Source organism: Dermochelys coriacea, chromosome 7, assembly GCF_009764565.3.
Source record: "Dermochelys coriacea isolate rDerCor1 chromosome 7, rDerCor1.pri.v4, whole genome shotgun sequence".
Lineage (NCBI taxonomy): Eukaryota > Metazoa > Chordata > Testudines > Dermochelyidae > Dermochelys > Dermochelys coriacea.
Genome location: NC_050074.1, coordinates 31,569,159 through 31,585,870, shown reverse-complemented (window position 1 = coordinate 31,585,870; position 16,712 = coordinate 31,569,159). Strand labels below are relative to the sequence as shown.

General features: G+C 61.3%; 2 protein-coding genes across 29 annotated transcripts in view; one reads left to right on the top strand and one right to left on the bottom strand.

Moving 5' to 3' along the window:
- MARK2 (microtubule affinity regulating kinase 2) overlaps positions 1 to 4,048 on the top strand; it is a 105,423-nt gene extending 101,375 nt beyond the window's left edge. For 21 of the 27 annotated variants that reach the window (XM_043518085.1, XM_043518082.1, XM_038409026.2 and 18 more), the window contains 2 exons: positions 544 to 588; positions 925 to 4,048. In XM_043518085.1, coding sequence (XP_043374020.1) covers positions 544 to 588; positions 925 to 1,276 — 397 coding nt within the window. In that variant the 3' untranslated portion in view covers positions 1,277 to 4,048. The remainder of the gene's footprint in view (positions 1 to 543; positions 589 to 924) is intronic. The other 6 variants (XM_043518088.1, XM_043518080.1, XM_043518079.1 and 3 more) reach the window with 1 other exon arrangement.
- A 1,528-nt stretch (positions 4,049 to 5,576) lies between these two features.
- Positions 5,577 to 16,530, bottom strand: RCOR2 (REST corepressor 2). Of its 2 annotated transcripts, none has more exons than XM_043518093.1 (12): positions 15,637 to 16,530; positions 13,270 to 13,326; positions 12,469 to 12,549; positions 10,934 to 10,986; positions 10,335 to 10,496; positions 8,897 to 9,021; positions 8,619 to 8,688; positions 7,989 to 8,324; positions 7,746 to 7,823; positions 7,461 to 7,518; positions 7,029 to 7,255; positions 5,577 to 6,689 (listed from the first exon to the last, which is right to left on the bottom strand). In XM_043518093.1, the coding sequence occupies exons 1-12, from the start codon at positions 15,761 to 15,763 to the stop codon at positions 6,348 to 6,350; spliced, it is 1,716 nt and encodes a 571-aa protein (XP_043374028.1). In that variant the 5' UTR covers positions 15,764 to 16,530; the 3' UTR covers positions 5,577 to 6,347. The 2 variants fall into 2 exon arrangements, with proteins under 2 accessions (XP_043374028.1, XP_038265975.1); XM_038410047.2 differs by having other exon boundaries at positions 8,091 to 8,324.
- Between the last annotated feature and the right edge of the window lie 182 nt (positions 16,531 to 16,712).

Below are 16,712 nucleotides of genomic sequence, written 5' to 3'. Positions count from 1 at the left end.
CTGTCAGTGAATGCCTGGTACTCATGCCAGCCTGGCCCAGTCCCTGCCTGGGGACAGGAGGTGAGCACTGCTGCCAAGTGGCAGCTTGTCCTGGGGCCGCTGAATGATGCCCAGCAATAATACAACCACCCAGCATGGCCCTAGCTCCTTTCTTCCCTGAGGGGGAGGAGGCAATGGCATTCAGAGTCCTACCCTCTCTGCTGCAGCCTCCCCTGCCTTTGGGGTCTCACTTGTGCTCTAGTGTTGGGAGTCCTCCCAGTGCAGCAGGGCTCCCAGCAACGCTTTCTCCACAGCACCCTTTCCCAGCATGCACTGCTCCCCCTCTGCCAAGCGTAAGGCTGCTGGAGCAGGGCATGCAGGGAGCTGTCTCATGCCAATGCCCATGCTGAGGCAGGGACTCCCCTCCTGTTCCCCTGCAATTGAGGGGGGCTGCCCCAGGGGTGGGGCCATCAGCATTTTTGCTCCCCAGCTGTGGGGTGCAGCCATCAGCATTCTTGCTCCCCGTCCCCCTCCAAACTAAACTCTCCCGCTCTGTTTTTTGAGGAATCCGCATGAGCCAGAGAGCAAAGACCGAGTGGAGACCCTCAGGTGAGAACGGAGCCACCTCCCCGCTCCCTGGGATCCCCCAGCCATGGGATCTGGAGTGGGCAACCCGGGGGGAGGGGGTGCACAGCTCAGCCTCGCTTTGCCTGTCTGGTTCTCATTGGGGGGAACCCTGGCTTGGGGCTCACTTTCTTCTAGGGTCCCCAGCTGGCTGGATGCTCTCTGCAGGCCCCTGGCTGGAGTGCACCCTCTGTCTCAGCCCTTGCTGCTGTCTGTCCATCTGTCCTTAATGCCACTTCTGTCTTCTCCAGCTGTCAGGTTGGGGGTTGGGCAGTCAGGGTGGGGTGCCCCTGCCGCACTGACGCTGTCTCCCCCTTGCAGACCTCACATGGTGGGCGGGGACAAGGAGCGGGATGAGAACCGAGAGGCCAAGCCTCGCTCACTGCGCTTCACCTGGAGCATGAAGACAACGAGCTCCATGGAGCCCAACGAGATGATGAAGGAGATCCGCAAGGTGCTGGACGCCAACAGCTGCCAGTGCGAGCTGCAGGAGAAGTACATGCTGTTGTGCATGCACGGGGCACCCGGCCACGACTCCTTTGTGCAGTGGGAGATGGAGGTGTGCAAGCTGCCGCGGCTGTCGCTCAACGGCGTGCGCTTCAAACGGATAACAGGCACCTCCATGGCCTTCAAGAACATTGCCTCCAAGGTGGCCAACGAGCTCAAGCTTTAACCAGCCCCCTGCTGTACTGCACCCCACCTGCCCTGGGCCGTGACGAGGAGATCCTGAGCTGCAGGATCTCGCCACGGCGGTGTGCCGGGGGCACTGAGACGCAGACCCTCCTCTCTCGAGCTGTGTGCCCGGGAGGAACATTGGAGACACTTCTGTCCACCTTGCAAGGACCCACAGCCATGCACCAGGACAGAGGGTGCAGAAACATGCCTTCTCTCCCCCACTGCTGTGCTGAGATGCCCCCTGGCCATGCACCAGGGGAGGGGGGCACAGCTGCCTCCTGTGCAGACATGCGCCCCCCAGAGCGCATGGGGGGGCCCAGAGCCGCACACTCCTCCCCTCGCAGGATTGTAATTAATTGGAGAAATGTTTATTTTTTGATACCCTGGTGGGGGCGGCAGCAGAGATGGTGGCGGGGGGAGGGCTGGGGGGCAGCATTGCCCTCCGCTGCCACCAGCATGCAGGCTCCAGCAAATCGTGGTACTGCCCCTCAGATGCCTGCCATGCTGGCCGGGAGCTCTTACCAAAAAAGAGAAGGGCTTCAAAAGCCAGAGAAGTCTGCCCCCCCTTCCCACAATGCCTTTCACCCCTCACCTCTCCCCCCTTTCCCACAATGCCTTTCACCCAGCCTCCTGCACATGCTGACCTGTCCTTTCCCCACGGGGCAGGTTGCTTGGGGCTGGGCCTGCTGGGCTGGGTGCTGACAGCAGCAGGGAGCTGGGAAAGCCAGGCCCCACCTTCCTGCGGGTGCCCCCATTGGGCATTAATATGGGAGTGGGGTTGTTGGCAGCCTCTCCCCCAGGCAGCTGTAGCATGTGAGCTCCCAGGCTGAGCCCCTGCCCAGAGTGGGGGTGATGGGGCCCAGGCGGACAAGCCCCTCCCCAGCTCAGCTCACGCTGAGGGGGCAATGCGGGAGGGGTGCTGCGGCTGGGCTGTGAGTCCCCATCCACCCCCAAGCCTGGAGCACTTGGTTGACAGGTTCCCTCCGCCAGCTCACCCCGTCCCCCTCAGTCTGACAGTAGCTCCCCCAGCCTTCGAATGGGACTCCAGCTGTGCCATGTCCAAGACCCGATGGGCGTCGGGCTGAATCTGTGGCGGGGAGTGGGGGGGTTCTTAGCTGCAGCTTCCTCTCCCCCACTGCCTATCCCTTGCTTGGATGGAGGGTGCAGATGGATGCATTCTCTCCCCTCCCCCCCCACCATGTGCATCTCACAAGTGGGGGATAATTCATACCTAATCTCCCCCGTCCCCCAGGACAGAGGTGGGGGCCTCAGGCTGGAGGGGTCTGAGGCCTCTTCCCCCGGGAGGCTCTGCCCTGAGCTGAGTCCCTGACTTAGACACAATAAAGAGAATGTTTTTAACCTGCACTGCAGCTTTGGTGTTCTTCCCCCCAGCTCTAGGGCTGGCTCCCCCCCAGCCCTGGAGCAGGCTGCCCCTGGCCTGCATTGGGCACAGCTAGGTCCCCAGGGGGCATTGGAGGGGCTGTCAGGTGTCAGGAGGGAGCCCTGAGCTCTCAGCGAGGGCCCTTCTCTGGATCTGCCACCAGCTGTAGCTCAGCTTCCCCCTCTGTGCCCACCAGGGCTTTTGCTGTGCCCTCTGCCCTATGTGGGGTGGGGCAGGGTCTCCCTGGGACTGGCTCAGTGATGGGAGTTGGACCACCCCACTTGGTTCCCTAGCAGCAGTGGACACCGCTGGGGGCCTACCCTGAGCAGTGGAAGGGGCCTAGAGTTCTGGGGAGGGGGAGAGTCAGGACTCCTGGGTTCTATCTAGCAACGGGGAGCTAGAGTGACACCTTCCCCCAGCCCATGTGCCTGGCCCTGGCCCTGGCCCTGACCCCTGACCTGTTCCCTGTGCCAGGGACGAGGAGTTATGGGAGCTGCGGGGCCCCCCATGCTGGACTTTGGATGATTCTGTCATTGGGGGGCTGTTTGGAAATGCCACATGATTCCCTGGGGGGGTGGGGCTGTTACCTGGCCTGGGAACAGGGGCTCCTCCCACTCTCCAGCCATTGGTTCTTTGCTCTGGCTCCCCCTCTGCCCGAGTACTGGCAGGGGGAGGGGAGGCCTTGCCCACATGGCTGCAGTCCTGGTTGAGCCCAGAGCTGCTCCCCTGTCTTCTTGTTAGGCATTATATGGGGGGTGCCCCCACAGGTACTTGAAGCCAAGAATAGGCAGGGGGAAGGCAGCAGCTGTGTGGTGGGGGGGAGAGGGTCTAACATCCCCCTCCAGTCACAGCTGGCCCTGGCTTAGCAGAGACCCCTCAGCCAGTGTTTCAGGGCCTAGCACTGGCTCCATTACCCGCCCCGCAACATTGGCTGTAGGATTTCCCGTGCTCCCCCCCCCCCCCCCCGCACTGGCTGCACTAACACCACCCCCCGCCAGGCTTCTCCATCCATCATAGCCACATTTGTGATGCTAAATAATGTACTTCCCTGGCCCTGGGGGCTGTTCCTTCCCCTTCCCCCCCCATCTCTGCCCCCCCCAGCCTGTATATATCTGTACTGATACCTCGGTTTTGTGAGTGGTTTTATTTTGTTTTATTCTGATCAGAAAATGCCTTTTTTTTTTTTAAATAAAAAAAAAATCTGCTCTGGCCCCGACGCTGCCCCCTGCTGGTGGGTCAGGGAATGGGCTCTATGCTGCCCCCTTCTTGCAGGTGGGGTGGGCCCTGCCACTGTCCCCTCCTGGAGGGCTTTGGCCCCGCTGGGGCCCTGGAGCGGAGCAGTGATTCGATGTAGTTTTCCAGGTTCTAGATTAAAACTTTCCAGAAAGAGCCACTGTGGCCTCCTGTTTTGTATTCCTCTGCCCCCCATGTCCCTTCTTCAGCTCCTGCTGGCCCTCCCCAACCCCAAAGGAGCTGCACAACGGGGGCTCTCTGGGCCCTACCCCAGAGGCAACTGCAATGCAGCAGCAGGTGAGGGATCCTCTATATAAACAGCCCCCCAGCACTGGGGGGGGGGGGAGGTTGGACTGAGCTTGGGCTGGAAGGTGCTGTAGAAATACTGTTTTTAGGGGGAGACTTGGCTCCCCTCATGTGGCCATTCTGGGTTCATCAGCCCTGCTCCGAGCTCTGCAGCCAGTGGAGGACCCGGGGTTTGCTCAGCCAAACATGTTGGGTTGGGCCCTAATGCTGCCCCTCTTCCAGGCTCCCTTACAGTAAGGTGTAAAGGTGCAGGAGTCACAGGCAGGCCCAGCCCAGCCCAAAGGAGGCCCCCAGCTGGACGATCCTAGAGCCACAAGCCTCGCCCTGGGCTGTGTCCTAGCACTGCCAGGGCCCCTGTCCGGGGCACCCAGGCTCGAGGGGCTGGTTGTATAGGCCCATCCAGCACCAGGAATCCAGGGCAGCAGGTTCTAGCCCAGCTGCTCCAGGGGTGTTGGCCCCTTGGACTGTCCCCACCACCGTGAATGCACCTTTCTTGGCCCTAACTGCTGATGGGTTCCCATCCTGCCCTTGGCCCCACCTGCCCGGCTGCTGCAAGGGCTGCCTGACCTTCCCTTTCAAGGGGCGGCCACTCTAATGCCCCAGCCCAGTGGCCAGGTGGGTGAGGCAATAGCTCGTATTGGACCAGCTCTGGGGATGGGGGGAGCCAGCCAAGCGTTCTGAGCTCCAGCGGGGAAGAGCAGAGCTTGTATCTCCCCCAGGCAGAAGCTGGTCCAGTAACAGCTGGTTCCTCACCTGCCTTCTCTCTGCTAGGCTGGGCCCGTGCTGCATCCAGCGGGGAGGGGGCAGACCCAGCCTGCCTAGGGCCAAGGAGCCTAAGCTTGGGGCTAAATCCTTGCTGGGGCTCCCACATCAGTCTCTGCCTTGGCCGGGCTTGGGGGGGACATTGGCCCTGGGCACTGCGGGAAAGTGCCCCAGCTGAGTTGTGGGCTTAGCCCACCTCTAGCCCAAGAGCCAGGTGTGCCCATTGGCCAAGCACAGGCCCTTCCTGCCCCAGGCAATAGGGGGTGGGAGGCTCCAGGGAGTGCATGATGCCTCCACAGGGTGGAAATTGGGGCAGCTGATGTTTGGGGGAATGGGGGGGCAGGAGGGTGGCTGAGGGAATTGGAGGGGTGAGAGTCCTGAGGGAGCTGGGGGGACAGCACATGGACAGAGTCAGGATACGTCTAGTAAAATACTTTTATTCAAAATGCAACATCAACGTAACCGCCTCCCCCCCCACCCTGGGGCAGCAGCTACTAGCTCTGCCTACAAATGCCCCATTGCCCAAAGCCCCCCTTCCCCCAGCAGAGCAGCAGGCACCAAGCAACGGTGGGGTCTCCATGGCTGTGCAGGTGTCTACTGAGCTGCTCTCTTCTGGATGGGGGAGGGGGGATGCCTGACCCCCACTCCCCAGCTCTGTGCTTCTTCCAAGGCCTCTTCAATGCTGCTCCCCCCAACTCTCCTGCAGGTGCCTCACCCAGCGTTATCACTGGTTACCCCCTTACCTGGACCCTGGCACTCAGGTCCCCCCGGGAGCCTGTGCTGCCCCCCCAAGGTGAGGGAGCTGTGCCCCATGGGGGTACCTTTGTGCTACTCCTGCCCCTCAACACACAACCGCCCCCCAGCAACTGTTCTGCCAGCCGGGGGCTGGTGTCAGCTCCCCCCCACCCCAGTGCCAGTAGAACATTCCTGTGCCCCTCCCCCCCTCAGGAGATGCAACCCCCAGCTCATTCAGCCACAGGAGGGAGCCCCCCAACCCCCTGTTGAGGCTCCTAGAGATGAGGGGGGGGTCCCTGTCCTGCATGGGGCACGGCTCACCAGAAGGGGGCTGCCACCCCATTGAACTGATCCCTCTACAAGTAAAAAAAATTCCCCCCCACTACCCCCACAGCTGGCATTGGTACCCACGCCCCTTCCTGGATTTTGCCTAGAGCCCAAATGGACCACCCTGTGGGGGTCCTCTGCTCCCCAGAGGGGTTAGGTTCAGCCAATGCAAGTTCTTCAGTCTCTCCCCTCCCCTGGGGGGGGGGTCCTAGAGCCACCCCTAGTGTGTTACTATGGGGTAGATGGAGGCCCTGACCCCTTAACCAAGCAGGATCCAGGGCACTAAGGAAGCAGGGGGCTTCAGCTGTCCTCCTCCCCCCTCACCTCAGAGGGAGCTGGAGGACGGGGGAGGGGGCTCCAGAGCCATGCCCACCAGTGAGGAGGGGTGCTGGGGCCCCCGCCCGTGGTGGCGGGAGGCAGCAGGGCGGATGAGTGGTGGGGGTGGCTGGTTGGGCGACAGTCTGGGCTGCAGGAAGCGACCCTGCTGGAGGGGGGGCGGCTGGCGGTGCAGCGTGGGTGCTGTGGGCAGCATGGGCCGCAGCAAGGGGGGAGGCTGCGACAGTGTGGTGGGCGGCAGCCGGGGGGATGCAGGGGGTAGAGCTGCTGCACTGGACGCTGGGGGCTGCAGCTGCTGCTGGGCAGAGCGGGACACGGCTGTGATCTGCACCTGCAAGGAGAGAGCAGAGTGAGTGGAGCCGTGCAGGGCACCTGAGACTGGCAGGGGAGGGGGCTATGGACGGACTGACGGGCTTTGGCTGGATGCGGAGCACCCAGGGCTGTCAGGGCAGGGGGCCATGGGTCGGACTCAGCTAGGCGTGTGGGGTGCCCGGGGATGGCAGGGCAGAGGACCGTTGGTCAGACCGAGGGAAATGGCAGAGCTGGGGGCTGCGTGTGGCAGAATGAATGGCTGGGATGGCAGGGAGCTGCTGTTTAGATGGAGGGGCACCAGCTGGGCTGGGATTGGAGGGGTCTGTGGGTACAGGTCAGGGGTCTTCCCCTTCCTCACCTCATCGTCGTCCTCACTGCTGGCCAGTGAGACGCTGGAGCTCTTGGTGTCATGGGGCGGGGAGCGGCCCCTTGGGGATCCCCCCTGCTCAGCCTCCCACTCCTGCAGCACCTCCTCCAGGTTGAAGCGGCGCCGGTAGCTGACAAAGAAGGTTTTCACCTGGGCCAGCGTCTTGTTGCCGATCACCCCAGCCACGGCCTGGAAATCCTTACCATACCTGCGGATGGCTGGAGAGAGGGGAGGGGGTCAGCTACCCAGGGGCTGGGAGAAGTCCAGGGGCAGCTACCCACATGAGGGGGCACCAGCTACATCCCCAGGCTGGGGTCACTTAAGATACCCAGGGGGCAGCCATGATGGGAGGGGCGCCTACACCCCACCCCACCCCACCCCCACACTCCCTCCCTGGAGCCTCCTCCCCCTGCCCCAGCTCACCCTGCACAGCCAGCAGCTGCTCATCTGTTGTCCAGCGTGAGTTGAACTTGCCGTTCCCCTGGCAGGAGAGTGGAGAGCATCAGGCTAGGACTCAGACCTGCCCAGCCCTCCTCCCCCTGCCCTTCCCCTTGTGGCTGGTCTCACCCTCCCCTGGGGCTGGTACGGGGCTCGCACTTCCTCTCCCCAACCCTTGTGCCCCATGGGAGCTGGGCCCAGTACCTCACCTCCCCCAACAGGGGCTGGTTCCTTCTCCCCCTACATGGGGGTCGGTGCCCCTCATCTCACCTCGGGGGGCCGCAGCTTGTCGATCCCACCCTCCAGGGCCTGCTTCATGCTGCTGTTGATCTGCTTGATGCACTGGACCTGGGTGGATGGGGAGAGAAGGGGCCTGTCAGCGAGAGCTGGGGGCAAAGGGGGTCAGGGGTTACCTGGTGCTTGATGGAGACAAGCTGCAGTTCGAGGTGGCGCAGCACCAGGGTGCCCAAATCAGGGCTGGGGGGTTGATAGGCTGATGGGGGTCAGGGTTACCTGGCACTTGAGGGAGACGAGCTGTGAGTCGAGGTGGCGCAGCGCCAGGGTGCCCATGGCAGGGCTGGGGGGTTGGCAGGTGTGATGGGGGGTCGGGGTTACCTGGCGCTTGAGGGAGACGAGCTGTGAGTCGAGGTGGCGCAGCGCCAGGGTGCCCACGTCAGGGCTAGCCGATATGCCAGCGATGTCGTCCTGGCTCAGGTACATGCCCTTGGGGGGGCGCCGGCGCGAGCGCAGTGGGTGGTGCCGATACTGCGACAGCTGCGCCTCCTTCCTCACAGGTCCTGAGCCCGATCCTGGGCCCGGCCGGCTGCTCGGCAGCTTCTGGTAGCTTGGCTGGGCAGGGAATCGAGCTGGTCTGAGTACAGCGCCCCCTAGGGATCCCTGCTGCAGCACAGTGCCATGGACTGGCTCCTCCCACAACACCCCCTACAGCGCAGCACTCCCCACACCATCCCATGGCACAGTGCCCCCTACTGATCTCGTGCTGACCCCTGGAGCAGAGTGCCCTCTAATGATCCACTGCAGCCCAGAGTCCCCTCTCCCACCCTCAGCACAGAGCCCAAGCGAGTGGGGATGTGCCCTCCCCCACCCACCTGCCTGAGAGCCATCCCACCCCCAACCCCTCACCTCCTTCTTGGGGTCCATGGCATCAAACTCCCCCTCGCTGGCTGCCCGTCCCTCCTCCATCTCGTCGTTACTGGGGGGGAGCATGGCATGGATTAGAGGGGATGGTACCAAGAACCCCAGGCTGCCCCCAACCAGCCCCTACCCTCCACAACCTCACCGCAAACCTCGTCCCCACCATCTGCCCTGCACCCCCTCCATGGCCATCTAGCCTGCCCTGCTTCCCTCACCCAGAACCCCCACCCTGCCCACCCCTGTACCTCCCCCGTCCCACACCTCACCTGTCATCTCTCTCCTTCTTGCTGAGCAGCCGGCGGGCCTGTCGGTCCATGACACTCGTGCGACTCCTTGTCTTCTTCCAGGAGTAGTAATACTTCACCAGGCTGGGGATCAGCTTGTCAGGGAGCTGGGGACAGATAGAGGAGGGGGGTCAGATGCCTGGGGGGGAGTGGGGAGGTTGAGGCACTTGGCAGGGGGGTGAGTGGGGGGAATACGATATCTGGGAATGGAGTAGTGAGGTGCTTGGAGAGATTGAATGGTCCGGGGAAGGATGGGATAACAAGGAAGGGGAGAGAGTGGAGAAGATGCTTGTTGAGGGGAGAGACTCAAGGGAGGGATGGGAGGAGATGCCTACTGCAGGGGAGACTGGAGGGAGGGATGGGAATGTGGGAGAGGGGGAGATGCATGGGAGGAAGAGATGAGATACCAGGGGTATGAGGGGCAGAGATGGGATGCGGGGGGGCAGGGGTGGGAGGAGATGAAGGGGGAGGGAGGTATGGGATGCAGTGGGGGTGGGTGAGGGGTGGGAAGAGATCCTGGGGGGGAGTGAAGGGGCGAGGGATGGAATGCCAGAGGTATGAGGGGAAGAGCAGATGCTGGTGGGGGGGGAGAGATGGGATGTGGGGTGGGGCAGGGGAGGAGATGCAGGGGGAAGGAGAGATGGGATGCATGGGGAAAAAGTAGGCAGGGGAGAGAAAGGAGAAGCCTGCCAGGATCCCCATGGGAAGGAAGGTGGGCTCCCAGCTATGGAGGGTACAGGAAGTCCCCACCGCCATGCCAGGCCCCTTTGGGGGGAGGTAGCACCATCACACAAGGTAGGGGGGTTGGCATATATCACATATGTTGGCCGCAGGGGGAGATGGAGACATGGTGGCATATACCATCAGCTGGGTGTGGGGAGGGGGGGCAGTGCAGTCATTAGCACATACCCCCTGCTGGCTGCAGGAGGAGAGACAGTGGGCAAATGCCATTTGGTCACTGTGGAGGAAAGCGAGGGTGCCATATATTATCTATTAGCTGCGGCAGAGGGAGGGGGGCACATACCATCCACTGGCTATGGGAGTAGGCGGCGGCACAAGCTATCTTTGCTAGGTGCCAGGTGGTGGTTGGTGGCATGTACCATCTTTGCTGGCTGCTGGGTGGGGGTGCATGGAACATACTATGTGATGGCTGGGGGAGCAATTGTAGCATATGCCAATTCTGTTGGCTACAAGAGGGATGGCAGGTACCATCTGCTGGCTGGGGGGAGCAGGCATGTCAGGTGCCATCTGCCGGTTGTGCGACGGGGGCAGGTGCCATGTGCCAGCTGCAAGGAGATTGTAGGTACCATGTGCTGGTTGTATGGGGGAGAAGAGTGCAGTGGAATGTACCATCTGCTTGTTTGCAAGGGGTGGGTTGCAAGCACCATGGGTTGGCTGAGGGGGTGTAATAGGCACGTACCATCTGCTGGATGCGCGCGAAGCTCTTGCCATGGAAGCTGAACGCCTGCTCGAATAGCACCTTGTCCTCCACCGTCCACTCGTCTGGAAAGGGCGTGAAGTTGGCCAGGTCAGCCAGAGACTTCTCCACATCATGCTTGTGCCACAGCAGCATCCCCAGGGCCTGGGGCGATATGGGGGGTGAGAGGGGCAGCAGCATCCGCAGGATGGAGAGGGGACGATGAGATGGGGATGATGGGGATCCCCAAGATGGAATGAGGGAGATGAGCTAGGGTGAGGTTTGCTGTGTCCTGGAGATAGGGTAGGGGAGATGTGTCCCTGGGGTTGGGGAAGATGATGAGACAGGTCAGGAGAGGTCAGCGACCCCAGGGCAATGGAGGGTGGGTGAGATGGGGCAAGAGGGTTAAGTATCCCAAGGACGGGGTAGAATCCTGGAGGAGGTTGGGGGGGCCAAGTCAGGCATCCCAGGGCATGGTGAGGTAAAATGGGGTAGTATCCCTGGGACCTGGGGGACACAAGAATCAAAAGGGCCAAACTCTGTGGGATCTATCCCCACACGGCTGCCCCATACAGTGTGCGGGGTGGGGGCAATGCCCCTACCTGCTCAATGTTGTAGCCATGCTTGTCCTTGGCCATTGCAATGTATTTGTCCACTGGGCGGGAGAGAAGAGATGAGACAAGTCATCAGGAAAACTCCTTCCTGCAGGACCCTTCCCTTCCCTCCCAACTCCCATCACCAGAGGTATCACATCCACTGTGCAGATCGGCCTGAGACAGAACAGCACATGCATGGCAGGGGGTGTCTTGATGCCAAGTGTGTATTGGGCAGGGGTTGGTGTGATACTGAATGTGTATGTGCGGGGAGGGAAAGTGTCTAACACTGAGTCTGTGTGTGGGAGGGGTCTGATACCAGTCATGTGTGCACAGCTGTGCGGGGGGGAGGGTGCGTGCATGTGGGGACATGCCTGGAGGGGATGTGCATGCATGGTGGGTGTGTCTGATGTGGGAGCATGCATGTCGGGTGAGTGTCTGATACACAGGGGTACGCACGCATGGGGTGTCTGATGTGGGGTTATGCATGCAGGGTGCACCTGTGATACACGAGGGGTGCACGCAGGGTGGCGTCTCTGATTCCTGAGGGATGTGCATGCAAGGGGGGTGTCTGATGCTGTGGGGCTGGACGTTTGTCTCTCTGTGTTGGGGTCTGAGATCAGCAAGTGTGAGATCCATCCAGCCCCCCTGCCCCATCTCACCCAAGGGCTGTGTGGGAGTGACAGGCCAGACATTCTGTCTAAGCCCACACTCCCTCTGTCCCCTGCAGTGCAAGAAGTTGATCCCCAGTGTGGAACCTCCCCACTCCATTTCTCTGATCCCAACCCTGCCCTGCCCTGGAGGATGGGGAAGCAGGGTCCTGGGAGTGAATATCTCTAGAAGGAGGGGGGCAAGCCATGGCCATCTCCCCCAGGTCCTAAACCCCACTGGACCAAGAGCTGAAGGGTTAGAAATGACTCATCTAGAGCATCTGTGGGGGTAAGCGGAGGGGAGGAGCAGCATGTGGGGGCCAGGGGAGGAATAAGGGGGCAGTATGCTGGGTGGGGCAGAGGGGATTGCTAGGCCAAGGAAAGGGGGAGAGATTTGCTGACCATGGGAAAGGGGGGCAGCACACTGGGCGTGGGGGGAAGGGTTTGCTGCGCAGAGCTGTGCACTGGGCTAGGGAAGGCATTCTGGGCTCGGGGGACAGAGGGAATTGCTGGGTGGGGGAGGGCGCAGCCCTCTGGGCTGTGGAGGTGGCTGGGTGGGCCCAGGGGGATAGAGGTTGGGGAGGGGAGGAGGTAGCATGCTGGGCTGGCAAACGAGGGGGCTGTGGGAGATGGGAGAAATGGGAAGTGCACTGGGCTAGGGGAAAGAGGCAGTGAGCTAGGCTTGGGCAGGGAGGAAGAGAGGGCCATGTGCTGAGCTGGATTGGGGCATTGATTGACAGGGGAAGGGGGCATTGCTGTGCCAGAGGAGGGGGAGAGGAGTTGCTGGGCTGGTGCCTTGCCCAGTCAGGGGAGCGGGAGGGGGAACAGCCCCAGCCAGCAGGTGCCCTGGCTGTCGTGCCCGTGTGCTAATGATAGGGGCTAGGGGATGCTCACATTTGGCATCTGACACGCAGTGGTTGGGCGACCAGACCAGCATCCCCTTCAGCTCCTTGTTGCTGTAGCGAGCGGGGCTTTCTGCATCAGACAGACAGGAGACAGAGGGTCAGCACAGAGCTCTTCCTGTCAGACACTCCTGGGCCCCACTCATCACAGTCCCCAAGCCCCCACAGCTCTGCCAGTGCCCCTCAATCCTGACCCACAGCCCCCTGTTATGCTATCCCTGGGCTCCACCCACCACACTGCTCTGATGATGCCCCTCAACCCCAACCCACAGCCGCAGTGAGAGAAAAGCAACTGTACTGAGCCCCCCAGCAGCCCAGCTGGCAGCAGAGGCAGCCGTAGCTCTATTCCAAGTAAAGCTTCTTGCTGTGCCAATGCACAAGTGTGGGGAGGAGAGACTATGGGCACAGTCAGGCCCAGAGTCTGTTGCTCTGCTCCTGGTAATGGGGGAGGTGGGGCACTGGGAGGGCAGGCACCATGCATGGAGAAAGCGAGTACACTTTTCCCCTCTGCTCCTCTGCCCTTTTGAACCTTAAAGCCCAGCACCCCCATTCAATCCCACCCAGGCACTGTCTTGGGGGAGGGGGCTCCCTCAACATGTGAGGGGGGAAAGGCTTCCTGCAGACAGACCAACCCCCCACTCCTCTCTCTGCTCCCCCTATCAAGCCCTCACTGAGTGAGGCTGGGTGGGTACAGCCATTGATCCTGGGAGACTGGAGTTAGGATTTCTAAAGAGCGGTGCCCCCTGCTGTCTCTGCCCCTCCCCAGGAATCCAGATGGCATCAGTACCCTTACCTGGCTTGCACTCAGGGATCACAGCTTGGTAATCGGCCCCCACCCGAATCATGCTGTCTACAAGGGAAGGAGAAGGGCAGGTGTGAGGGAGCAGCTGCAGTTGAAGGAGAGAACCCAGGAGTTAGTCCCTCAACCCCTAGCTGCCCTCCCCTAAGGGAGGGAAATCTTGGACTTTCCTGTGAGTTCCAAGCTCCCATAGAACAGGGCTGAGATGTGACATGGATTAGTTGGGAGGCCCCCCCCCAAGATGCTGCAGGAAGTGATGGCTCAGTAGGGGGTGCTCTCCCCTCCAGTCAGTGCTGATCCCAGTGCAGCACTAGGAGGTGCTATGCTGCAGGGAGCTGGGCAGGGGGCTCAGTAGGGGGTGCTCTCCCCTGCAGTCATGCTGACCCCAGTTAAGCACTAGGGGGCGCTGTGCTGCATGAAGTGAGATGGGGCTCAGTAGGGGGCTCTACCCTCCCAGTCAGTGCTGGCCCTAATGCAGTATTAATTCCTAGCTCTGGTAATACCATTCTTCCTAAATACCCTGTCAAATAAGTACAGCTTCTCCTTTGCTTCCCAAACTACAGTGTAGCTTTGTTTAGCTGTTAATCAGCCCAGACAGCCCTCCCCAGAGATGGCTGCATCCCAGCACCAGGCCAGGGATCCCTGTATATAAACAGCCCTCGCGGCCCGTGCGTCTCCGCCCCCCCCCCCCCCCCGCGCAGCTGCATATCAGAGTTGGACAAGCAATCTAGCCCTAGACGGACGGGGTCCACGGGTGGTGGGGGGCTACACTATCCCATTCCCCTCTCTACTTCCCACCCCACTCCTGGCTCCCTTTCCCAGGAAGCCTGACTTGTCACAGCTGCAGCCTGATCTGGAAGCATTTAGCCAGCGCCTGCCAAGGAGCTGCCCTGCTTTCACTTTCCGGCACGGGGCCCAAGAAACACACGCGAGGGAGGGGGAGACGGGGAGAGGACGTGGGGGGGGGGTTCCTGCTCCTAGGAGGATCCCACACCCACAGGGAAGATAGAATGGGAAGGGCTCCCAGCTGTTGATGGGTACCACCCAGGTAGTTACCCCCTTCCTGAACACAATATAACCCCCACCCTCCAGGATGCACCCCACCCCCGGCAGGGGGTGGTGGCTGGCTGCAGCGCAGCTGTGACAGGCGCTCTCGCTGGGGAGGAGGGGGTGTCTTTGGCAGAATTTCCCAGTATCTTGACCAGCTGGGGGCAGTGGGACATCACCCCCTGAACACTTGGGGGAAGAACATGAGAGGACTCGGAGGCCCCCCTTTCCTTAATGATGGGCTAACAGGGCTGGCAAGGGAGGGTGTCCAAACAGCAGACTAGCACTCCACCCTGTTGACTCCTCACCCCATACTCCTGGGTTGCTTGTGCCTCCCCAGAGCCAGCAGCGAAGGGGCGTAACTGTCCCCCCCACACACATTCCCCGAACGGATTCCACATGGCCGGTGGGAGGAATCGGCCGCTCTAATCTCCTTGGAGCCCCCCAGCACATCCCTTGCTGGCGCTGGTGTGCGGCGGGGGGATGGGGGCTAACAAAGCCGGCTGACGCTGGGAGGCAGCAGGCACACACGAGGGCGCCAAGGGACAATGGGGTCGAATCTGTTAGCAAAAGCAACCTTCCAGTGATGCCCCGGCTCTTTGTTCAGCCCGGAGCGCCCCTTTGCTCACCCTGGGGCTAAGTTTGGGAAGGGGTTGCTCCCCCAACACCCTAGTGTTGTTCTGTGTCCCCCCCCCCCGCCGCTCCCTGGGATCGGGCCCCAGCTGGGATTGCAGGAGAAATAATGTTCCAGCATTGTTGTATTCTACACTGTATTCTAATCCCGGGCCGCCCCGGCTAACCCCAGGAGCCATGGCGGTCACCACGTCTCCCTGTTGGACGCCAGGTGAGGAGGGGATCCCGAGACGCCTTAGAAAGTGGGGTTAATTCAAGTCACTAGGGAGATAGCATCTTCCCTCCCCGCGCGCTTCCCGATTCTGGGGGAACTGGGCCACACGCTGTCACTTCCCCAGACCCGGGAAGTTGTCGCCAGCTCCCTATCCCTGACCCTTAGGGCCTCGCACTCCAGCAGAGTTTTTCTCCTCCACGGGAAGATGCTGTCTGCAAGCGTGGCGTGACCTCCCCGTCCACACGCGTGGCGTACCACGACCCCCCCCCCGACCGCACGCGTGGCGTGAGCCCCCCCCCAAGTCCACACTCGTGGCGTGTCACGACCCCCCCAGTCCACATGCGTGTAGCAAGTGAATCATCCTCGGCTCCCGTTCCGGGACACGCACGCGTGATCTGTGTGTGGAGTGGACCGTAGCTGGCACCCTGCCCCTTGCACAATAGCTGTGCCCCCAGTCTGGCACTTACCGTGCGAATGCTCTTCTTCGCTGCTCTCATCCTCCGAGGTCTGATGATTGCCATTGGTGGCCGATTTCGCCCGGCTCCTCGACAGGATCCCGGAGGCTGGGCCGGATTTTTCCATCACGGAAGGCATTGCCCCCCCAGCTCCCTCTGCTTTGCGGCCCCCTCCACCACAGGAATCCCCCCCTTTAGCTCTGGTTCAGGGTGGAGGACACGCGCGCGCTGGTCGGCGGCGACTTGAAACAATCCAAAATTAAAACAGCGAAGGGGCGAAACTTACAACCCCAGAAAAATCCATGGGGGGCGGATCCCAGGGTGGAGGGATCCCCAAAATTCCCTGCAAAGGGGGTAGGATTTCAGGGTTTCTTTTCCCAGATTGAAATCTTTCCTCCCATTCAAAAGTTTCCCAAACTCCCCTGAAATGAGGGGGGGACTTTCCAACAAACCCCTTTGCTCCCAACACCTGAAATTCCAGATGCTTCACCCCCCCCCCGCAAAAAATAACCTACCAAATGCAAAAAACGGGGAGGGAGTTGGGTTAAAAATTAGGGATTTTCCCCCAATTCTCCCCTGGGGACGATCTGACCCCAGTTTCCTTCTATGGCTTCTTTCTTCCTCCAAAGATGCAGCAACTTGTGCACAAAAATAAAAGTGACCTCCAGGAGTAAGGGGTGGAAATGGGGTAGGAGGTCCTGATTCCAGGGGCTGGGGATGCTGCAAGAAGAGGGGGGTTGACTCAGTGTGTGTGGTGGAGGGGGGAACCCTGGTGGGAAAGTTGCGTGGGCAGGAGGCTTTACAGGAGCTCCTGTGCCTGCCTCCGTCTCTCCTCACACACACACACACAATGAGAGTCAGACTGGAGCTTCCTCGGTCGGCTCCTGCTGCTTGCTGCTGCTGGGGAAAAGTAGTTCCAGCTCCCCTGGCCTCAGCACCTCCCAGCTGAACCCATCCGCCTGGATGCACATCTGGCCAGAGGGGGGCAGGCAGGGGCAAGAGGCAGGCAGAAGGAGGGGGAGAGAGAGTTGAGCCCAGATGTGTATGTAAGGAGGGGGATGTACTGAATGAGAGGAGCTGCTGGGTGG

Excerpts from the sequence above, each read along its gene's own strand:
- RCOR2 (XM_043518093.1), bottom strand. The coding sequence starts at position 15,763 with ATGCCTTCCGTGATGGAAAAATCCGGCCCAGCCTCCGGGATCCTGTCG. Across the intron at positions 12,550-13,269 it reads GATCCCTGAGTGCAAGCCAG|AAAGCCCCGCTCGCTACAGC; the intron begins GTAAGGGTACTG and ends TGTCTGATGCAG. Across the intron at positions 7,824-7,988 it reads TCGTCTCCCTCAAGTGCCAG|GTCCAGTGCATCAAGCAGAT; the intron begins GTAACCCTGACC and ends CCATCCACCCAG.